The 24824-nt window shown below is 45.9% G+C and overlaps 1 protein-coding gene across 4 annotated transcripts in view; it reads right to left on the reverse strand.

The window, feature by feature from the left end:
• The window catches only part of PTPRG (protein tyrosine phosphatase receptor type G), a 690680-nt gene that overhangs the window by 52115 nt on the left and 613741 nt on the right, over positions 1-24824 (reverse strand). For 3 of the 4 annotated variants that reach the window (XM_057705084.1, XM_057705083.1, XM_057705086.1), the window contains exons 14-15: positions 16128-16214; positions 3179-3270 (exon numbers count right to left, since the gene is read on the reverse strand). In XM_057705084.1, coding sequence (XP_057561067.1) covers positions 3179-3270; positions 16128-16214 — 179 coding nt within the window. The remainder of the gene's footprint in view (positions 1-3178; positions 3271-16127; positions 16215-24824) is intronic. The other variant, XM_057705085.1, reaches the window with a different exon arrangement.

Genomic DNA, 24824 nt, shown 5'->3' on the forward strand with positions numbered 1-24824 from the left:
GTCATACAGAGTGAAGTAAGTCAGACAGAGAACGACAAACATCATATGATATCACTTATATGTGGAATCTAAAAAAAGGGTACAAATGAACTTAACTAGAAAACAGAAATACAGTTATAGGTGTAGAAAACAAACTTATGGTTGCCAGAGGATAAGCGGAGGGGGAGAGATAAATTGGGAGATTGGGATTGACATATACACACTACTATATACAAAACAGGTAATAAGAACCTACTGTACAGCACAGGGAACTCTACTAAGTACTCTGTAATGGCCTATTTGGAAAAAAGAATCTAAAAAAGAGTGAATATATGTATATGTATAACAGATTCACTTTGCTGTACACCTAAACAAACACAATATTGTAAATCAACTATACTCCAAATTTTTTTTAAAAAAGTAATTCATTTTTGCAAATGTGTCACAGCTCATCAAGGATGCACCTACTGTGCCAAGGGAGAGCCAACTGGACACTATGAATTTCTCAGTCCGAGGAGAATCTGAAGACATTTCTCCTTCCACATACTTCTACCACAATGAGTAAGAATCAGGAGAAACTCACATTTAAAGAAATGCCTTTTGGACTTCCTCGGTGGCACAGTGGTTAAGAATCTACCTGCCAATGCAGGGGACTTGGGTTGGATCCCTGGTCCAGGAAGATTCCACATGCCACAGAGCAACTAAGCCCGTGTGGGCCACAGCTACTGAGCCTACACTCTAGAGTCCCCGAGCCACAACTATGGAGCCCATGTGCCGTAACTAATGAAGCCCACGTGCCTAGAGTCTGTGCTCTGCAACAATAGAAACCACCGCAATGAGAAACCTGTGCACCGCAACGAAGAGTAGCCCCTGTTCACTGCAATTGAGAAAGCCTGCATGCAGTAACAAAGATCCAGCACAGCCAGTAAAAAATTAAATTACTTAATTAAAAAAAAAAGAAATGCCTTTGGGTTGTGAGCATTTAACTTGGTGATCAAATAGGCTGCTGGGAAATGAAGCAGAACACATTCAAAAGCATTTCTAGTCTAATACATCGACTCAGAGGTGTGGCAAAGCAGGCACGATTGATGGTATTTTCTGAGGATTCCGGGGAACTGAAGTCCTAAAGTCCAAGCCCAAGAGCATGGCGAGGCCAGCTGCACCCAGGGGTGGGTGCACCCAGTCTTAACCTGGGGACCGTGTAAATGCTCGCTCTCCAAGGCTGCTGGCATGAGCGGTGTCATGATTTGGGAAGGAGAGCTTCCATAGCTGACACTTCCGGCTTCCTTTAAGTTTCCCAAAGGGCTCTGACACATACCATCTCATGTGATCTTTAACAATCAGGGCAGACACCCTGCTCACTTTGCAGAGTCTGGAAACGGAGGCTCAGAGAAGTCAAGGCAGTGACCAAAGGTTTCATGGTGGAGGCAGGGTGAGATCCTTGGTGTTTTGATTCCCCATCCAGGGCGAAGAGAAACTAAAAACTGAAAGACAGCCCAAGGAGCACCTCACCGTTTAACCTTTTAAAACGGATTTCACTTGCACAGCTACCCAACAGCTGTGTTTGTCAGCTGAATCAATTCAGAGGAGAGAGGCTCCCGGGCATTTTCCAGAAGTCAACAAATATTCTAGGTGATGCAAGAGGAATGTGATGATGTACATGCTGCCGCACACATCTGGCAGACTCAGCAAAACTTATTCCATGAGGATGGCGGACTGATTCCTGTCTGCCTCCTCTCAAAGGCAAGAGGGCAGTCTCCTCCAGTAACAGTAACGGGTGAGGGTTAGCAGAGAAGAGCAGAAGTAACACAAAACCTACCCCATCTGTATGGGAATCGTTTGGCAGCCACAAAATGGTCCCGTAGGGTACTTACCCAGGGACTTTTCTGCCGCCTCTCTTTTCTGTGTGACAAGCTTTAGTGAGAGAAGTGACACTAAAGTGAGCTTCCGTGACAGTATGGAGAGAACATGGCCAATTCCACCAATATCTAATGACTTAACATATACAGACATAAAGGGCCAAATAAATCCTCAACCGTAACCACACCTAGAGGAGATGTGCCAACAACAGCGGCGTTCCTTCTGAGTCCTCGAGAAGGACTGCACCTCTGAGCTTCACAGCCATGGTCTCTTAAGAACCTTCAGGAAGATCTGCTGATGTTCATTATTCATTCATTGGGGGAGTTCGAGAATGCCTACTACGTGCCAGATATTATTCTAGCACTAAGGGGACAGCCACTTGCCTTTAGGAAGCTCTCACTGTAGTGGGGGGAGGACCATACACAAGCAAGTAAAATATATGGTATATGAGATGACAAGGAAAACCATTCTGGAGAATGAGGCAGACAAAGTGGGACATGGGGTGGGGTCTGCGGGTGTGTGGGAGGTGGCACGGAATAAAAGCAGTGCCTCTGCTTACAAAAGAAAAATGCCAAGATGAATGTATAGGATATCTGAAGATAGGTATTTACAGGTACAGAATGCAAGCCAGAGGAAGAAAGCTCAACTCTGGCAGAACAGGAAGGGGATGCAGAATAAAAGCTGTGGGAGCCATCTTCAGACCCCGCAGGCCAGCTATCCCAGCAAAGCTGCTGCTGAAGTCCTCACATCTACCGCGTTTGCCAGGATCTACCAGTGTCCTCCACCAGTCCCAACCCCTGACAGTAAGCGAGTGTCTCCTGTTTGTACTAAGGACAAATGAAACAGACACCAGACCCAGACCATCTCCTTAGACTTCCAGCCTGAAAACCAAAACTTCTAACATGAAGGTAATTAATATTTTCAGAGTAAGGAATCTTAGGAGAAAACTTAAACAAACAAACAAACCAACAAACCCAGTATTTCAAATTGAGATTTTTTTTTTTTAAAAAGTAAGCACAAATTGCCTATCGGAACAAAATTTAGTCCAAGTAGATTGCAAATACATATGTTTTCCCCTCTTTTCTGTTTCTTCCCTTCCCTCATGTGAATCTATACTATATGAACTCAGTTATCTGTTCCCCTGAAAGATGATTTCATTACATAGCAGATATGTAAAGGAGCAAAGATTTCATTAAATTACCCTTAGTTAAGGCTCCCGTAGACTGGGCAAGCTTGAAAAGGCTATAAAAATAATAGTTTGTCATGGCTGTCACATAACACTGAGAACAAAAGAGAAAAACAATTAGCCCATTGGAAATAGGAGTCGTGTCTTACTTACCTGGAATAGGAATGATAGGAATACTTTCATTGGGGACCACCCGAGGTGAACTGCTATCTTCCACATAGAAATGAGCTGTCTGAAAACATTTTCTGTGCAGGAAAGAGAAAAACATGCGAACAGTGAGAGAAGAGAAATACACTTTGTCTGAGTTCACCATCTTTCAAGTCCTCTTTCAGATTCTCCCAGCTTTATATTTCACTCAGCACTGAGTGCAGACCCATGGGAAAGTAATAAGATACAAGGACAACATCCAGACAATTGGAAGAACCCCAAACAGCTGAAGAACAGCCATTTTTTATTATACCATACCCATCCTGAGAGTTAAAAGGGAAAAACTTAGTAACGAACCACTTGGAAACAGGAAAAGTTGGCACGGACTGAGTAAACTTGCGGTACAGACTGCTAGGGTTAGCCCACAACATTCCCCAATTCGACCTGTTCCAGAGGAAGAATTTGCTCCTCTAAACCCTCAGCGCCAAGTTCAAACCACACCTCGAACCCTCCCAAACCCAGTCATCAAACGGCCCAAGCACACAACAGCATCCCATTGTGAGCGCTCAGCGAGGGCCCCCGGAGCCCCCGACAGCTCTTTGAGGGGGGTCAGAGGGCTTCCAGGGGGCAAGCACTCACAATCCCAGGCCCTGGCCAGACACCAGCAGAGACAAGGACCCGAAGCCTTCCAGTGTCATCTGCTTGTTGGGGGTTCTGTTTTGTTTTTACCTGGACTTGAGACAAAGCAGGGAGCACACACTGGTCATCACAGGACAGGCAGTGAACAGAAAAGCCATCGGCAGCTCGCTCAGCCTCTGTCTCCTGCTGCCGGCCGGGCCGGCCCTCGGCTTTCCCGCAGCCACGTCACTGCTCATTGCGGCCCTAATGAGCTGCCGGAAGCACGGGCTGAATATTTAATGAGGCTGCTCAGCGTGAATGGCTATTGTGACCAGAGAAGGGTCCCTGTTCATCTGGCAGAGGGGCTTCACAATAGCTGGCCCCACTGCTGGGTCTTTGAGCCAAGCAGGCGGCATCCTTCTGGGGCTCGGTGTCCCTGGGACCCATCCCACTCCTCTCTGGCATCTCACACCAAGCCCCACTTACACCCACTTTAGCTGCGCTTCTTCGGGGGGCTGTATCCCTACCACTGGAGTAAGTCAACTTTTCTCTGGCGTTGTCTCTGCTCATCTCATCGAAAGTACCCTGGGATGACTCTGTTGGGTGTATCATGTTTCTGTGAAGCCAAAGAAAAGGGGGTGGGGGCGGAGGTGGTGGTGGAAAAATCAGGGACCTCTAGAGAGCACAGGCGATCTTGGTGGGAGTGAGGAGGCCTCCACGTCCTACAGATTACTCCCCCTCAGCTTTACATGCAGCTATGGTAACCACGTACAATCAGAAACGACTGCACGTCAGTGGGAAGCGTTTTCCTTTAAGCAGCGCCTGTTTTCAGATGGAAAGCAGCTCTAACCAACTGTACACCCAGGCACGGCTCTAGAAGCAGTCTGGATAGCTGCTCTTTACCACCAGCGGGTCCTGAACAGAAGCACAGACCTCACGGGACTGCTCTCGCAGTGCAACGAACAATGATTTTTTTCTATGAAGTGCCTGGCATTTGTGGTATAAATAATAGAACACGTTTCCCCATCACTCACTGTCTAGCTGCCTCTACCCAAATGTGGAAGAAACAGTCTGTCAGTCAGTCTGACTTCAGCTACATGGACATGAAATGTACAAAGTAATTTAGGGCTGTGGTAGTTACAGGATCTTCTACTGAATGTGAAATGAGGTAAATCCATGTGAAAAAAACATTTTCTTGTTTGAGGTAATAGCTTCTTTCTGTTTCTAAGCTCCTCAGCGGGTTTTCTATTCTTGGACCCCCCACCCAGTCCTCCCCCCGGGGCCATGCCCCTGCCCTCAGTTTGCACAGATTTCCAGAATGTAACAGAGTTAAAACAGGTAGGATGTGGACTTCATGAACTAGCTAGACCCTTAACTACCCAGCATCCTAGCTGAGGAAAACCTACTTTTGTTAAGATACTGGCCCACTGAAGTATTTAGTAGCCCAAAGAAGTGCTATGAAACACTGAAACGAATGGCACACAATTTACCAGGTCAGATTTTAACTAAGTGAGGAAGGGGGAAAAAAGTACAAAAAAAGACACCCCACAACAAAGAAATAACTATTTTAAGACCACAATGACCCTACCTGTTAAATTTCTAAAATATAAAGCATTAGTAAAAAGAATCAGTAGTGGCCAAGTGACTGTTACCGTCAGGTAACTTGGAAAGGATAAAAGACACGATAGATTCTTTTTCTGGCAGAAGACAGGCAGACAGTTCACCCAGACTCTCAGTTACACGTGAGGCGAGAGGCTCCACATTCTCTTTGAAAAAAGCAGTGTGTACCAAAGCACATCACACACGAGTATCCCATGTGCAGCTGTTTATAACGGATTTTCCCTGAAGCAAAAGAACTCTGTGATTGCCAGAGAAGAGCACAGCACCGGGGATGAAGGTCAGAAACCCGGAGACACGGCTCCCTATATCTGCACCTTGATGCAGGGCACGTGGGCTTTCCTCCCACACAGGGACTCAGGTGGGCACCCAACTACAGAGCTTGGGGGCTAACGTCTTCCCTTCGAATAAAAGTTTCAATGGACCTACTGAACACTTATCCAGCACCCACTACACACCAAGGAGCATGCAGATAACACATTCTCTGCCTGGAAGCCTTAAAAACACCTCCTTAAGCCTGGCTAAGCATTTGAGTAATTTAGAAAGAATTATGTGTGTACGTAATTCACAACCTCTGCAGGAAAATTAGGACATAAGTAGGAAGGGAAAAAAAGAAAAAACGAAGTTACCTCCATCCTTCTCTTAGTAATCTTCACTATTAATATTTTGGGGTATATCCTTCCATACTTTTTCCCTCATTTATTGACTGTTCCTTGGTCATCGACAGGGAGTGGCTGAGAGCAAGAAGATAAGCAAGGCAAGGTCCCTGCCCTCATGGCACTTATGTTCTCTTGGGGAAATCAACAATACACAAGTAAACCAAATAATTTCAAATAGTCAGGAGCTATGAAGAAAATAAAACAGGATGAGGTGGTGATCAATGATGGGGGAGGTGAAGGGAGGGACCTCACTGAGGAGGTGGCATCAGAGCCGAGAGCTGATTGAGGAGGTCCGGTCACGGGACGGTACAGGGAAGACCATTGTGGGCAGATCTAGGATCTGGTTAAACAGCCTTAGAGCACAGTAAGCTCATACATTACAGGGACTGAAAGGAAGCCAGACTTAAGAGCAGGGAAAGAAGTGGACCCAGAGAGGTGGGCAAGAGCCAGGTCACGCCAGATCGAAGGCCACAAGCTTCACTGGCAACTGTGAGCCATGGAAAGCCAATGGAGGGCTTTAATTCGCGGGCTGGAACAGTCAGACTCATCTCCTTCGAAGGGCTCGCTTTGGCTGCTAGGTGATGAACGGGGTACAGAGCCGCAGGAGTGGAGCAAGGAGTTCCATCAGGGGCTCCTGGTGTAATCTCACCCAAGTACGGACAGTCAGATCAAAATCACATCGCATTATACGTATCTCCTTGGTAACGAATGCGAGCTGACATCCTCACGTTAATGTCTTCTTGCTCTTCCACTGCATGGATGTACTACATTGTTAGATATTTAATTAACTTACTATTTCTTGAATAACTATTGACTGGGGGTCTACTTTGGGCGAGGGACTGACTATGGTGCTAGGCTGTGGTCACCTTTTCACTACCACTGACCACACGGAGATGAACCTTCTGCGGGTACAAATTCTACGCTGTGAGTTTAATATCTAAGAAAAGTGGCTGGTTCAGAGTCATTACCACATGACATTTTATTTAACTTGCTCAGCTCAGAGAAATCTCAAGCAAGAGTTTTTTGGGTTTTTTTTTTTTTTTGACCTTCAGCAGTATCCAGGAATAAAAAAAGTAAAGGCAGTGACTTTTGGAGAAGAGGAAAAGAAAATGCACGTTTGAATGCCTCTAAATGTCTCAATTGTGATGTGTTTGAAGAGGCAGTACTGTCTCTAATTCTGAGCTCAGGAAAATGGAGATAAAATTTCTGAAAATGCCCGAGTGTGTCACCCCGAGCATGCAATTTCAAAGTTCTCTCTAGGTCCCATTCACTGTCAAGTCGGTGACTCTAAAATCCCCCCCTGAATGAAACCGATTCTAGCATCATCAAGAGCCATTTTCTACAGTTATTTCTTCATAGTGAACATTTGTTTATGCCTGTATCTTAAAAAGGGAAGGCAACAAAGTAGATCATGTTTGGAATAAAAAAAAAATACATTTTCAAGTTTAACTACAAGTTATATAGTCCGGTGGATCCCATCAATTTTGTTTTCACCTCTCTCCCCTTTCTTTCCTTTTCTCTGCCCACGCCCACCCCCATATATCTGCTTGAAGAAATTGAGATCTTTTTTTTTTTTTTCCCCACTGACCCTGTCTGGCTTAGCAATGATCCAAGTTAGTTACCTTTCACTTCCCCTCAACCACCTTTCAGCATGTTATTTCCCTGACACTCTGAGTTTCCGATTTAGGAATTTAGGTCTACCTTAGTTTTGGAGGGTCCCGAGGCTAGTCAGCTCCTCTCTCTCTCTCCCCCTCTCACACACAGACACACACACACACACATACACACAAGCACACACCCCACAGAACGTTCACTCAGGTGCAGGTGATCCCCCAGCGGCATGTATCTCTCTGCTTTGGGCAGCTTTTCAAACACGCGTGCTGGAGGCGCCCCATCCCTGGTGATGCTAGCCAGGCAGGCCGGGGTGGAGCGCAGGCTCACGCGTTCTGAAAAAACTCCCCTGCGGACTCCGGGGTGGCTGTCTGGTGCGGGACCAACGTGAGAGAAAAATGGCTCCCGAGAGTCCCCAGGACACTAAGAAAAAGCCCTAAAGAAATCATCTTGAACGGCAGGCTCCTTAAAAATTCCCACAGAAGACTCTAGAACGTAAAACGTCCCCTATGAGATAGGTAATAGTACTAAGAATTCAAGGACGTGGGACTTCCCTGGTGGTCCAGCGGTAAAGAATCCGCCTTGCAATGTAGGGGACGTGGGTTCAATCCCTGGTCCAGGGAACTAAGATCCCACATGCCGCGGGGCAACTAAGCCTGAGCGCCACAACTGCTGAGCTCGTGCACCTCAACTAGAGAGCCTGTGTGCTGCAAACTACAGAGCCCATGCGCCCTGGAGCCCACGTGCCACAACTAGAGAGAGAAAAACCTGCAGGCCACAACTAGAGAGAAGCCCGCGTGCCACAATGAAAGATCCCACGTGCTGCAACTAAGACCCAACACAGCCAAATAAATAAATAATTAAATAAAGAATTCAAGGATATTAACATACTCATCTCAAACACAGAAAGAAAAACTGTATTGTACATACTTGAATAAAAACATGAAAGGCCTTCTGTTTTCTGTTAGAACATAAGTTTCTTAGAAATAGGATGGAATTCTCCAAGTTGGAGCGAAGCGTTCTGCCACTGTATGGAATAAAAGTCTCGGAGCACAGAAAAAAACTTAGATTTCTCAAATGAAAGTTCTTCCTCCTAAAGCTACCTTTTAAGCCACCTTTGTGGACTATTCTACTTGTCTGCTAGCAAAATAAATTTTAGCTTCTATGAAGGAATTGAAGTTGTCAATACTAACTCTACTATGAAGCAGTTCATGATGTTCTGATGTCCTGAATTCCAAGCGTCCTGCCACTTGAACAAATTTGAAAACCACTGAGTTTGATGGCTTTCTAAACCACCATCCCCCCTGCGCCCCCCATGAAGCAAGTACCAAGACAGAGTTCCATCACACATCTACTGAACGCTCCCATATGGATGCGAGAGAGAGACATCCCGGTTTGCATGAGACACTTTTCCTAAGCTGAACTCAGGGGGGATCTGGGCCAGAATGAAAATGAAATGGGAGATGTGAGTTCCCTATGCCTCTCACACAGTAAGCATCTCTCACCTTGAATGAGAGTCTATCTACCATTTAAAGGTATGCATGTTTCATACAACACAGCCCTGGAACACAAACCAGATGCTTCTGGTTTTGACCAAAGATGGTCAACTACATGCATCTCACAGAAAGTTCTAAGCAGCAAAATGGGAACAAGCTTTCTATATTACTCTCCGTTCCTTCATCCCTTTTCAGAAAATCATGGCTCCTATGTTCTATGATTTCTAAGAAAGGCGTGATTAGAGGTCAAGAGAGTAATGTGCCATATCCCCTCCAGGAGTGGATCAGATGGAAGTGGACCCTGGCTAGCAGCTCCTTGGTCTCAAGACCACACCCCACTACCTGTGGTCCAGACGCATCCAGTGTCTGAAGGTCTCGTGGCAGGACTGTGCACATACAGATCAGCTTGGCTTCTAAAAACCCACAGACACTTTAAGCTTACAGTCATGAACAATGCGTCTCAGGCTGAAATTTCTAAAAATAACTTTCCATTCTTTCAAATAAGGCAGATACTTTGAAGAGACTTTTTCAAAAATCAAAAATTCTACTCTTGAGAAAGCACAGCCCATGTGAAAGTACATCTTCTAGTGAGGATGCAGTAGATACCAACTGAGATCAGTAAACCATCAACGCCAACCCCCAGTGCTCCCCACCGAAACACACATGCTGCCAGCACAGGACAGGCTGGTGTGTTTAATTGGCTCTCTTGACGAATGAAACACACACACCCCCACACACACCCACCCAGCTGCACACACACACACACACACCCCCACACCCACCCCACCCAGCTGCATACACACACCTCCCCACCCAGCATAGCACAGGCTGGTGTGTTTAACTGGCTCTCTTGACGAATGAAACACACACACAAACACAAACACACCCCCACACCCCCACCCAGCTGCTCTGGCGGTGCTTTATAACTGTTAATAAATAGACTCAGGTTGCAGAGGCTTCCTATTCAGATAAAATGTAGTAAACTATGAAGATAAGCAGGAACCCTCTAGACTCTCCTCTCCTTGCCTCTCATTTCTTTCCAGGAATCTGACACATCTTAAGGCAGAACACCCAGAATGACCAAACTGCTGCAGAAAGGCTTTCCTTTCTGCTGCTCTTGTTTTCCCAGGTACCTGCTTAGATAACCTCTGATGTGTTCCAACAATTTCCTTACTTGGACGTCTTTCTGCCCCTCTAACAGGAAGTTGGGAATAATTTAGGTGACTGATATTTTTCAAAAGCAAAGTGCTGACTGTCATCCAACCCAGGAAGGACGAATATTAGAAATGTATGGAACTCTACTCCGCACCGCTCCTCCGAAGGCAGGCACCCAGACCTGCTTACAGGAGAGGGTGGTTCTGAGGCCTCTGGACATCTGGGTCAAAATGGACATCACTTTGCTCAGCTTGAGATGTCACCCTGTTCTCATCCAGCATCCTCAGCTTATAGTAACACTGCCCTCAGCATCAGTATGACTGGTGCGGCAGGGCCGGGGGCAGGATCTCAACACAGTTTCTAGACTCCTATGAAAAACCTGGGATTACAAAATAACCGAATATTGATATACAGAGATTAAGAATCGAGTCACCATCTTCGAATTAAGCTCAATGGTTTTATAATCACATCAGAGTGACAAGGAGTTTGTCAGTGGCGTGCAGCTCAAAACGCTAATTGCAGGCTAGAACGGGTGTTTGGCTGAGCTGCTGCTGAATATGAATTAAGTCATCGTAACTGATTTGTACACTGCCCATCTAAATGTACAGCGGCACGCCCGCTAATAATCCCGTTCATTCTCATGCTGTCAAGTACAGAAATCACGTTAATATTTACTTTTGTAAATGGAGCTGTTGTAGTAAACCGTGTATGAATAAGACCCACTTATAAATAGAAAGTGGGAACACGTTTGCATGCCTTCAAGGAAGATGATTGAGGGCTGTGCTAAAAAGACATGGATTGATTTCTTAGGGTACAGTGTTTCAGGAAACTGAAGTGGTGAACACAAGAGAAGGAAAAGCCTGTGGGTATTGATGGGCTTTTCCTCAAAGAGCAAGGTCTGCTAGAAATAATGCGGGAGCTCCGCTTGGAAGAGAGCCCGGTGTAAATCCTGAGCTGAGGTTTCACAGGCAACCACTCACTCGAGGTTGTTTTCTTTACTGTATGTTAAACGACTCTGTTTGTAAAACTCAGTTTATATTGGAGTATCTTTTTAAGAGGGGATCTTCTAGGAAAAAGACTTTAGACTTGTGCCTCTCATCTGCATATTCTCCAAACCATCAAAGGGACACGGGATCTGACAAATACCACTGTCCTTCTGGGGATCATCTAACGGTATAATTCACATCAGGGCTGTCCCGGAGATCCTGGGACAGATGGCTGTCATACCTTGGATCAGTGGGGCTTGTCAGGCGTGAGGAGGAGATGACGGGAGGAAGGGAAGAGAAAAGCGAACAAAATCATGTTGAAGAGGAGTCGGGGGGTGGGTGACAGAGCAAACAGATATTAGACGAGGAGAAAACGCTTCGGAATGTTTTGTATCTCACGTGCGTAGGAGAGAGGTGCCTTCAACTCTGCTTACAGCTGGAAGTGACAGAAATCTGATCTCTGCAGAGAGAATTTTATTGGAGGGTACAACCTGCCTGCAATTAACATCTTAGGAAGGTGGGAGAAAGCGAACAAATTATATCCACATAAGTGGTCTCAAGGCAGCATACCTCCAGGGTAGATACTACATTTGCCAAGAAACCCCTGCAGACACCCTGAAGTACTGGGAACACTTTCCAGGAGTTAAGAGAGGAAAAGGTCACTTCACAAACCACATTTTTGACAAGAGCAGGAACCAGAATCAGGCAGTTTGTAAGTTCCAGCTGGTTTTAAGGAAGTGAGTTCTGGACAGCCTTGCCAGCTCTCCCAGCTGTTACCCAGAAAGAAGGCTTAAAGTCATCGCCTATTTAGTTAGAACCCCAGCCTGGAATGTTCTCAGTTTCTGGACTGACGCTTCAGGAGCTCTTCACCTTATCTTGCCGCTGTTTTAAAGCCCTGACACAATCCCCCACTGGCTGGAGAGGTTAATGGGGACAGGACGGTCCAACTCATTTTGGGCAGGAGCTGGGACATGGAAATTCACATTTATCGCACATATGATTCAGTATCTGTATGATAAAATGGTCTGGTAAAAACCTTTGGCAACTACTTACTTCATTAACATACTGACTGAACTCAGTCAGTCAGGCTTTTGCTGTAAGAGCGTTATTTTAAGGATCTAGCGAGGTATTACGTGCTTCTTCACCAAACAGCCCCAGATTGTAGTACTTTTTAAATACTTGGGACCATCTGGGAGAAAAAAGTTGATTCAGACATCACATTATCAACGAGGTTAAATTCCAAATGTTTTAAGAATTTCGCATTAAAATTTGAAGCCATAAAAGTACCTTAAAAAAGTAACCTCAGACCAGGAAAAGACTTTCTAATGATAACTCAAAACTCAGAAACCAAAAAAAGAAATTTATGGATAAATCTGATTATATACACATCAAAGAAGCAGCATAAACATAGTTAAAAGGCAAACCACAGATGAGGAAAAAAATATTTGCCACCCACACTGCTGACAAGAGAGCTCTCTCTTGAATAGAAAAAGACCGACAACGCAAAGGAAGAGTGAGCAAAAGATAAACAGTTTATATTAGAGAAATACGACCGGCACAGACATGTGAAAGATGTTTAGCCTCACTTACGATAACAAAAAACACTGTATTAAAACTACACTAGGACGCCATTTTCCCCCCACCTGTAAGCTGAGCAAAAATGCCGAAGTCTGACAACACACTGTGCTGGAGAAGCTGTAGGGAAACAGGCAGACTCATGCACTGCTAGCAGAAGTCCACTTTGGTGTCCCCCTGGGGAGAGCAGTGTGGCACCATCTATCAAAACCACAAATGCATGTAGCTCATGATACAGTCAATTTCTTGAATCTATCCTACAAACAGACTTATCCACTTGCAAAATAACATATAAAGTTATTTACCACACTATTGTCTGTCATAACAAAAGACTTGGGAACAACCAAAATGACAGCCACGGGGGACAGATTAAGTAAATCACAACACAACTATACAAAAAAAAAAAAAAATCACGCTTTTCTAAAAAAAAAAAAAAAAAAAGAGAAAACTACATAGGCGTAGAGAAAAATCACCTTACGTGAAAAAAGAAGGTTTATGATAGTATATGCAGTATTATACTCTGTAAAAGGAGCTAAGGGGATATAGATTCTCACACACACACACCCACCCACCCACCACCACCCCCCCCTTTCAGAATAGACAACTAACTAGTAGTAGTGGTTACCTATTTGCGAGGGGGTAGGAAGCAGGGATGGGTGGGTGGGTGACGGGATGGAGATCTCGGGAAATACACAATTTTACACTTTTTGATTTTTGAACCATGTCAAGTATTACCTATATAAAATTAGAAACTTTTAAAAAATTTACAACTTTTTTGAAAAAGTAAACACTTGAGTCTCATTTTTATTGTTTTTTCTTTCTCCCTCCTGGGGAGATAATCAAGGATCCCTTCCTACAGCCGTGGTCCCACTCGGCGATTCTGTCCACCCTTGGACTGCACGGCCCCTCCCTCCCACCGTGGGAGAGGACTGGTTAAGGCCGGTGAGGTTAGACAAAGGGGCAAAGGTGGGAGCCGGAGGGGCTGATGGAGGCGCAGCCTCCCACGGCAGCCTGGGAGGAGGCGGGGCGGCGGGGTGTGTGTGGAGAGTGCCCTGTCCCCTGGAAGGCTTTTTATAAAGCAGCAGAAGATGCAACTGGGTCAGGAGGCGCCACAAAAGCTCCTGGGGATAGACTCGGGGGAGGGGAAGGGAAAGTGGGCTGGCTGGTGGTCCTCGGGACACAGAACGCTCAGGAGGAGTAAGGAACAGCAGGCTCTGGGCGGAGAGAGTACGACAGGGTAGCCAGCAGAAGGAAGAGGACAGGTCTTTACCGGGCCCACGTCCTCACCATGGAGCACTCAGCACAGCACGTGGGGCGGTGAGGAGAAGCAGCATGGCTCAGGACTCAGACCACAGGGGTGGCAGTCCCCACGCGGCCGCCTGAGCAGGGTGCCCCTGACACGTCACTTCTCGGAGCCTCAGTTTCCTCATCTTCTAATGGGATGACAGATTTCACACACTGAGCATGTTACGCCTATTACCTCACTGACTCCTTACAACAACCCCACGACAAGGAACTATCGCTAGACCTCTTTTCTAGATGAGTCAATTGAGGCTCAGAGGGCTCTGGTAAGTAACTCAAGATCACAGAGCCAGGAAGAGGTAGAGCTGCAGTGAGAACCCACAACTCCCGGAGCCATGGTCTGTCTTAGCTGCTATACTATAAAAAAAAGTAAAGTCAAAGACATGACTCACAAGTAGGTGAATTCTATAAATACCTGTAGTTTCCCAAGATAGTTCTCAGCTTCTAGACCTACACAAAACTGTGCTTCTCCCAGCTGCTGGCACTCAGAAGCAGAGAAGATACCAGAGGGACTGAGTGCTTTACAACAAAACACAGCCTCTCAGGATCTAAAATGTTATCTCTAACGAGCCCACTCCCACATTTGGGGCCAGGTCCAAAAATTAGAGTTAGTAACAGTCCACCTGCCTATGGCATCATTTCTGGAAAGGACTTAGAAACTGCATGAGCATTTATTTTTGTGCCGTCCACAAGGTAATGCTGGCTTTTTAAAGTGTTACGGTCGAAACCACATTATGTTTGTAATGAACTGGGCATGAAAGTGAGGCATTTAACAGATGGTTCAAGGTCTTTCCCTTAACATTAGATCTCTGAATTGAACGCTTATACCAAAGGGTTTCTCTTTCAGTTTTTACCCCTGGCGTGTTGAAAATGGGATTCAAAATGGAAGACTTCAATAAAGGAAAAGAGATCATAGAAAGAATAATTACATTATCAGAGTCAGCAGTTACTGTCTTTCTCTAAAAGGCCAAAATTGCACCGTTCAACCTAAAGGACGATAGATCATTAAATTTCTCATTAATCTTCCACAATTCTAATACTATACCACCTTAGTAGATCTCATAGCTATCCCTGATTATAGTGGGTAGATACCTACAACTTCATCTAACAATCTGATCTACCCACAATCAATGGAGACAAATATTTCCATGTAAAAATTCTAATGTAAATTCAATAAATTGGTTCATTGAAAGTAATAAAGTACTACTCACAACAGAATATTAATTAGTGAATTATTCTAATTGGTCATTTAATATTAAAGTATTAATTACCATATTAAGTGGAGTTTGCCTAGACAAGCCTTACAGAAATATTATCAAGGGCTCCTGTGTGGTGATAAAAGGACATAATCCTGACTTCTAAAGGTTTACTATAAATCTCTCCAGGACAATATCTTTTTCAAGTATTCAAGCTATCTAGAACTTAATTTTTTTACATTTGAGTCTTCTTATGTAAAAACACCTGGTGTAATAATCCCATTTACTTTTTTCTTCCTTTCCTACTATTCTTTAACTCATCTATAAATTTAGATTTCCACAAGATATTTTTTCACTTATAAGGCTAGATGCATGCATAAACTGTTTTTTGTAAAGCTCTCAAACATGCAAACATCTGAAATTTCAGGAAGAAAATGGATGCAACAGACATACAGACACATAAACACAGAACACCCCCCATCCTAGAAACAAAAAACATCCCCCCAAATGGCAAAATCAAGCAAAGCAAGCACACACAGGACATACTTTAATTGCTACCAGCTACCTGCAAGCTGCACTGGTATCTGCAAGTCATACTTTTGGGAGCTGGGGTAGAACAGGTGCGTTTCAGAGCTGTGCCGTATAGAGGGCTTTAATCCCCATGGCAACAGAACAAAAAATCCGGCAAGCCAGTCCCGGCCAAAGAGACACCCCCCACCTTAAGCTTGACTGCCCCTCACCTGCTCCCCTTCTCTCCTCTCTCCCCAGAAGAAGGCACGTCACGGAAACGTCTGGGAAAGCCCTTGGACTTTATTTTGTTACACCCTCTAAATGAACAAAAAACAAAAGAGAACAGGTGTAGCAGACAGTACTTTCAATTGACCACCAAGAGTTCCACTAATAACCTCCCCCCACCCCAACACAGACAAACCCCACCATCAGGCCTCACTGAGGGCATGTTCCGTAGAGAAAGGCTACACACAAAGATATTTGGGCTTGTTAAGGTTTTTTATGCTAAGAAATGCGAAATGGGAACTTTGTTCTTAAAAGGCTGTCTTTAGGTATTAGAAATCTGTATCACGGCTGGTGTTAATGGAAGGTAAGGAAGTGTATCACCAACCCAATAATGACCTCTGATCCCTTCACCTTTGACAAACTCCCCTGGCAAACAGGATGGCTTAAAATACCACTGGAATCAAAAGAACTCAGCAGGAATCTATTTGGTACTATTTGAACCTCCCTTCTGTCACACATTTCTCTGACTTTGGTGCTGTTAGATCAATCCGTGGTTTTGTCTTTTCCCCACGCATTCTTCACATCTCTGGACAAACACTTTCCTGATTTACAACACAGATTGTAGAATAGTACGAGGGCTCCTCAGCTAAGGTGGGGGCAGCAGTTGGCAAATTATTACTATCTATGAAGTCCAATATTTTGTTTCCCCTTATAAACCTAAATAACCAGAGCATCGGAGACTTGGCTCTAGCACTTGAAAGATGCATTTTTGTCACACTGGAAAGTGTTCATTTAATTATATTTAATCTCCAAACCACCTGGGCTATACAGCATTTCACACTGAAAGGATTCCCAGTCTTTTCAAACTCCATTGGATAGAACAGTAAAGACTAACCCAGGCATAGGAAGGTCCTCCTTTTTGGAAGTTCTGCATCCCATGCAGAACTCTGAATTCAGGTATGCGATTTCAAAGAACATCTGTTAACTTCGGATGTACCTGGTGGCTTTCTGCTTCTAGGAACGGACATCCTCTAATTCTCAACTATTAGGTTTTTCTTCTCCCTTATTACCAACTTTCATTTATTTTGATAATTATTAGACTATGTTGGGTAAAAGTGCTTGATGCAGAAACCAAATTAGGGCTGAGTCAAAACTTGGGAGAATGATTAAAAAGCGTGGGAGAGGGGAGGCGAGGGGAGGGTGCTGTAATTCAGAACTTCTTGTCTCCCTCTACTGAATACATTCCGGAACTACAACTGTCCTCAAATCCTCAGCGCTGCTACCGACATTAATCCGAGGAAATCACGAGCGTGTGGAGTGTTTTTGCAAATTTTCATAAGAACTTGAAATTTGCAGCTTCCTAAAATATTTAGACTTCTTCTCAACCCTTAGCCCTACTCTGAATTCTGCCAGACTCACTCTTTCGGGAATTTTGGAGCTGAGCCGGCCATCTCCGCAGTTTCTCCTCACACACAATCACAGGCGCTTCAAACTACCACCCTGCAAACTGACAACACTCCGCTGAGAAGCAACTGCCGGAAAACTAATATCCCGAGTAATTGAGGGGGCTACCTGAGCATCCCGACAGGACAGACCTCATCAGCCCCAGGAGAGAGGACACTGAATTCAGAGAAACCTGAAGGGAGGTCTTCGGTTAGGTAGCAGAGACTGAGCAGTGTAAGTAGTTTCCCTTTCCTGAAAAGCGAGCTTGGTTGAAAAATGTAGCCATTCACTTCCTAACAGTCAGTCCTGTGTTTTAAGTATCATAGTGTTTAAACAGCAAGCTTTAGCGGTGAATCTCTCCCTGCTTTTGTCTAAATGACTACGTGTTCCCTGGTTCCACGAGCTTCGACTGGCATCTCAGGGCCAACTTGACAGCAGGGGGCTGGTTACTATAACAACGGACGGTTCTCCTGAATTCTGAAAGGCCCCTGAGTAGCCATTTGGGAAACAGTTATTGAGGAAAAAGTTGCCTGGGCTCAGCCACGTGACCCAGATCTCCCTGTACACAGCTGCCCAGAAAGGAAAAAAATAGGTGCCCATCCTCAGGAACAGCTGGGGTCTCTAAAGGCTCCCCACCCCCATGCTTTTAGCATCTCAGAGCAAGACACCACCATGTTATCAGAGACTACACCCTCCGAGGCATCATGAAATGTGCTTTCTTTTCCCCACTGGCTCCAAACATTGTCAGGCTTTGAAGAGCTGGATTGGAACAATTATTCCTAGTGATTAAAAAATGAAAAAAAAAACTTCTTGAACTATGCCTACAGATACAGGTTCCAGAAAGAGATGAGTGACACGGGCAGTTACCAGTTTATAAAAGAAAAAATGATGCCCGGAATACAGGTGGCCCCATGAGTGTTTTGTTTGCAGAAAAGACAAAGGTGATCACACAAAGCCACCAAAAAGTATGACTTGGAATCTTGGCTTTGTCCAGACTGAAGAGAAGTTGCGTATAAACCTATCTTCTGATTCCTACTCCCTCCCTCACACGAGCTGCAGACGCGCACTGTGGGCTGACCTAGTGCCTCTGTACATGCTCCGAATCCCCTCAAAAAGAACCTGAGGCTGCCCGTGAAAGTGGACTTTATTTTGCATAGAGGAAGAGCAGTTTGAGGGTGTTTTTTCCTAGGGAGTACCAAACGTGCAAAGAACACGTGCCTCTCCATCAGTTCTGAGAGAGTTCCCTCCACTCTGAACATCTGTCCTTTGTCTCTGTTCTATGAAAATCACAGCCAAACATCCTCTCCTCCAAGAAGCCTTCCCTGACTCCCCCCTCCCCAGCTCTGGCTATGGTCAAATCCCTCCCAGAGCACGGTCTCCCTCCACCACCACTGACCTTGGGAGTGCACATTCAAGGGGAGGGCAGAGATGAGCAGACCGGCGAGGAGGGGACCACAGTCGGCTCTGTGCAGCCCACTAGTGCCACGAGGGAATGTGAGAACCGTGATGTCAGATCTCCCTGTTTAGCACGAGAACCCAGACAGCTGGGGTTTTAAGCAAAATCTTCCCATTTTCAAAATAACTCAGATTTAAAAAAACAAGATGTCAGCTCCATAAAACAGATCTGGAGGCCACCAGCTTTTGACCTCTATTTGGGATAACCTTTGTTTACCTGCTCATCTTCTCTGTTGACCTACACATTTCTTGAGACAGGAACTCCATCTCCTTGCTGCATCTCCAGTGTCCAACACAAACTAGATGCTTAAGAAATGTCTTTGAAGGAACAAACGAAGGAAGGAATATACAGGAGCCGGCTGTAAAGGGTCTTAGGTCAACAAAAAGAAACAAAGCCCTAGGTGTGAGTACAGCTGACGCTTGAGCAACATGGGGGTTAGGGTGTTGACCTTTTGCACCGTTAAAACTCTGCGTATACTGTAGTTGGCCTGCAGTTCCTCCCCATCTGTGATTCTGTGGATTCAACCAAACCCAGATCATACAGTACTGTAGTGCTGACCACTGAAAAAATCTGACTATAAGTTGATCCCCGAAGTTCAAAAAGCGCTGCTCAAAGGTCAACTCTACTTCCCAAACACATTAGTTTGTGATCTTGGGCAAGTCCATTGCCCTTCTGGACAGTGTCTCCTCCCTTGGGAAGCAGGGAACACCGTCCCCACCACCTCGGCCACCACCCAAGGCCATGAGGATTAAGTCATGTAATCTTTGCTTTGTGTTAATTCACCATTATTGGCTGTTGTGATGGACAATGTTTCCCCCTTGATATCTGTTCACAGTCACGTGCGTGGGAGGGATCGCTGCTGCTGCACCATCTCCTTTGTGACTTTCCCGGGGAGGAGCGGGGGCAAACGTCTAAACCAAATCCAGTCACCAGAGAGCATGCTTGGAAGTGCTCGCTGCTAGAGCAGATGGGCGGTGAGGAGCGTGTGCCTGGCTCACGGCAGCTCTGAGGGTCACAGCTGCTACTGTGGAATTCAGGAGGGATCTGAGTGCCACGGGGCACACGTGGTCAGCCATTCCTCCAGCAAGAAAGGTGCTAGCACCTGCCCACACTGGACCTCACCCACATCTGTGTGTTTGCCGGAGCCTCCGTTCTGCAAACTTGAAGCCCACATTTGTGGCTTGCGTACCTTCCTGTTTATTAGTCTCCCCCAAACGTCCAGGAAAGAGGAAACCTGCACTGTCAACACAATGCACTTGCTTTCATGAACGGCGTTCTTAACAGAGGGCAACGTTTCTGAAGGTCTAAAGGTGAGAGGAAAACAGAGACCTTTTTCTGTCTGCCTACGAAGCTAAATTGGTGTTGACTGATTAACCACAGAATTTACAGACGTCTCAGTCACATGTTGCAGGGGGAGGTGAATTTCTCAGATCAGAAAGTGAAATCCTTCTCACATCAAAGGTTAACAAACCTGACTTAGGTTAGCATTTCCACTTCAAGTTTCCAGTTTTCTGACCCGGAGTCTGTGTAGTTAGCTCAGCCCTATCTGAATCTGAGAAGTAAAGCTGTTTTATACTTCTGGAAAGTTCTTTCCCAAGCTAGAATTATGGTCAATAAGATGCGCAATTTATCATCAAGGTACGACAGACAGCATTGATTAGCTGGGACTAAGAACAGAACGCATAGGTGATGTTATTCAACATCAAAATCTATTCGGCTTCTAAAATACTTGAAAATATATATATAGTTGGTCCTCAAGTTTTCTCCTTTGTGATTCTGGCAAATCCAAACTATAGGATCTTTTCCACACACAACATGTCCCATGAAAACAGGCTGTGGAAGGAAGTAAACGCCTCCAGACAAGCTATTCCTCATATCATGTAATGATTAACATGCTGCGCAACGAACTCAGATGGGCTGGGGTCAAATCCAGGGTCCACCAAAGATTAACACTGTGACCTGTGATTTTACCAAGCCTCAGTTTTTTGATCTGCAAAATGGATGTAATAATTGCTAGGATTTGAATGTTAAGCGAGAATGCAATCCACTTAGCACATGTGTATTACGATCAATACTCAATAAAAGCCTCCTGGCTGTTTAGGCCTCAAGACATACGAAGCCACATCAGCGGAGGGCTATCTGCTTATCAGAGAGAGAGGAGGTACCTTCAAAGGTTTCTTTCAAGATTACAGAAAAAAAAGGATGAAAAATATCTTTAAATACTGACCATTCTAAGTGGACACGGATGCCTTGCTCACAGTTGCTAAGCTAATCTAAGCAACAAGTTAATATATAAACGAGTCACATGCCCAGCACACGGACTGGACACCCTGTATACAGCTCTTTCCCCAGCACTGACCTCACATGATGCAATTGGCAAAGAAACCTACTTCAAAATTTCCTCTTCTTTCTGAGTGGTAGCAGCTGTGCTGCTTTTTTTTTTTTTTTTCCTCCAGGAACGTTAGCCTATTAGTGCCATATAGATGGCTCGTCTTGGTAAGACTGGGGGCCAGAGCTCTTGGCCCTATGTCCTGACCGTAGTAATTCAAAAGATGCATTTTGTTAACAACTTGCGGAACAAGGCCAAAATGGCACGCTTCAAAACGTACTGAATTGACTTCTTTTCCCTCCTTTCAGCAGAAACGATTCCAGCTCTGCACTCCTGCATGTTGATACGGGTTACACAATTTCAAAGGCACTCACAGGGCACCGTGTACAAAAGGAGGCAAGTGGTAAGTGTCTGCTGATTTTCCTTGCTTTTATCTCTATTAGCTGTCCTCCCACACTGACGCTTGACCCAAAACGCTCTGCATGTTTCTTCCTAGCTTCACAGCAATTTCCACGTTGTTACGGATTTTCCTACTTCTCAAGGCAGACCTCTGCAAGGAGCCTTCGAGAGAGAACTACCTGTAACATCTCAGCCAACCACATTTCAAAATAAATTTCTCCCCCAAACCCGTGTTGCTGCCTGTAAAAATACTGCTCAAATGGCCCTCAATGGATCTCTGTATATCTATCAGTGGACCAAAAATATACGAGGTCTTGACCTGTATTTTCTAGTTTTGGCTAAATGTGACATAACAAGACTAACTGGCCTCCAAAGGTGTCCCTTCCAGGAAACATGCTCTTAACCCAATAATGCCAAAATGTAAGGATACTTCTGGCTGTGCTGCATGAACACCAGTGTCTCCCCAACTTATCTTGTGTCCTTGAGGCTGTGTGACCATCTCTGGCCAATGGGGAGCAAACGGGAGTGACAGACTACACTTCCGGGATGTGCAGTTGAAAGCTAGAGGCCTCGTCGATTTTTCTATCAATTTTTTCTCGACCACAGGTGGAAGAGGGCTGCCCAACCCCCTCAGACTTCACACGGTGAGAAATCAACTTCGTGAGGTTAGGTCCCTGGGTGTTGGGGGGGGGGGGAGGGTCTCCTGCAGCAGCTCAAGCAGCTGACTCCAGTACCACCTATGCTGAGTTAATGAGGGTGACCACCCCACTTCAATGTTGTTTTGGGAGGAACGGGGGGCCCTGGGTGGGGTCACATCTGTATTTACTTCGGGGTGAGCTCCTCTGGAATTGCCTCCTAGCCCATTAAAAGCATCACCCAAACCAATTTCATTAGCTTTACCGCTGCCCTTCCCTTTTTTGGCCCAAAGTGGTTTTGCTCAGTAGGTTCATCCACATTTGTACTATATTTAGCTCCAAACAGTTAACTTTCAGCTATTTCTAGGATAAATACTTTGCACAACTGAGATCATGCAAAAGAAGGAATTCTAGAAGGAGATTCCAAAAGTTATTTTCAAGCAACGTGTTAAGCAGTGGACATATAACTGGGAAACGTGTGCAGTTCTACAATATGACGACATGTCCGGGACAACACCCTCTTCACGGGCTTTGGGCTGCTGTCCTTCAAGTCCCAGATCAGGCATCAGATCCTCCATAGAGTTTTCCCTGACCCCAGCCCGCTCCCCAGGCCTGTTCCAAGGCCTGCCTACGTGCCGTCATAGCAGCTTGGGCTCACTCCTCTCCATGCACTCTCCACATTCTGGTCTGTCTACCTGTCTGCCTCTCCCAGAGGACGGTGAGGGCCTCGAGGGAAGGGACCTCGGCCCCGAATCACCAGGCCCGGCACAGTGTGTGGCAGGAACTCCCAGGAGCTGCAAGGGGGTGCAATGCCCACCTAACAGGATTGGGTTGGCCAAAAAGTTTGTTCGGGCTTTTCTGTAAGATGTCATGGAAAAATCTGAATGAACTCCTCGGCTCAAATCCAATAACACCACTTTATTATTTCTTAAATTGCAGACCCCTCAACTGAACCTTCTGAACTCCTGCATGCACGCTCCAACAATCCTGCAGTTGAGAAGATTTGATTGAAAGCGGCCCCTGTTTTTCCAGGGCCTAGCATCCGCACGTGTGACACCGGAGTCCTCGTGAGAACCCCCAGAGGCTGGCAGCACGGAGCTCACGGGCCCGCCCTGTTTCTTCCCGGCTATTTACAAGTGCATCTCCCCCGCCATCCACGTCTGAATTCTCTTTTCTTCGTGGAAATCCCTCCCCTCCTCGATTCCAATTTCCCAGCTTTTGGAGGGGACACTGCCTGCTCCTGTCTGCCTGGCACCTGCCTCCAGTGGCCCCCTGGGTCTTGACGGTCCTGTGGGGACCACCTCTTGTCCACCTTCAATGCATGTGGTTTTGAGGGCAATGACCTCCTTTCTGGGTTCCAGAGTTAAACATAAGGCCCAGGGCTGACAAGTCTTCATCCCTCTGGCTGCCAGAGGGCTCTAGGCATGGACAAATGCCCCAAGTCAGTCCTAAGACATGCCATCTTGGGACTTAATTGGCACTGCTGGAGGAGAGAAATTCCCTTTCTGCCAGACGGGGGGATGTAAGTCCAACATGGGCCAGAGGCCACCACGCAGAAACAGTCAGAGGGCCTTCCCAAGAGAAAAGACCATCCAGAGAGGAAGAGTGCAGATCCCCGAGACAGAGGGCGAGAGACAGAGGCTCACAAAACACGCTGGCACCCTGTTTTCCTGGTTCTGTCTCCTGAAAACACCCGGGCTCGATGCCCCTGAACATCCAACGCCACGAATCAAGCAGATCTTTCTTTCTTGTGCTTAAGGCAGTTTGAAAGAGGTTTCCATCAGGTGCTACAGAAATGGTTCTGACCAGCAGTGGAGGAGAAGAGGGCACATGCAGAGCCCACGGCACGCACGTCAACAAATGCTGGTTCCCTTTCCCTTCGGTGGACAAAGAAAGCCGGTGGGTCTAACCGTCAGGCGCTGGCACCACAGGCCCCACCCCTCCGCTGAACGTCCACCACGCTCAGCCTACACAGGACTGAGCACAGAACCGGGCCTGAATCTTAGTGGTTAGATAAGCTTATGAGTTCTAGACTGAAGACATCTTGTTTGCAAAACCAGGGTCCACCACTTACTGCAGGACCCTGGATGAGTCACTTGGCCGCCCTGAGCTCCTGGTCCCTCACTTTTAATATGGGGATGCTGACCGTCTCTACCATACAAAACTGTTGGAAGACTCACAGGAGATGGGCCCGGCAAGGGCTCAGCACAGCACCTGGTGCTTAAAAGGACGCTGTGAACATGAACAAACACAAACACTGTACAAGGGACCCTAGTGGAGAAACAATTCAGAGTCTGTGGCTTTCATTTCCTTCGGTTTCACGCACCCGTGAAGCTGCGGTGAACATACAGAAACCGGAGCAATAGCTGTGAAGGCTCAGTCCTTGGTTGTAGGGACTGCCGCCATGGGGAGCTGGTGTGAACCCCCAGCGTCAGGCCTG

The sequence above is a fragment of the Hippopotamus amphibius genome, chromosome 13 (genome assembly GCF_030028045.1).
Source record: "Hippopotamus amphibius kiboko isolate mHipAmp2 chromosome 13, mHipAmp2.hap2, whole genome shotgun sequence".
NCBI classification, from domain to species: domain Eukaryota; kingdom Metazoa; phylum Chordata; class Mammalia; order Artiodactyla; family Hippopotamidae; genus Hippopotamus; species Hippopotamus amphibius.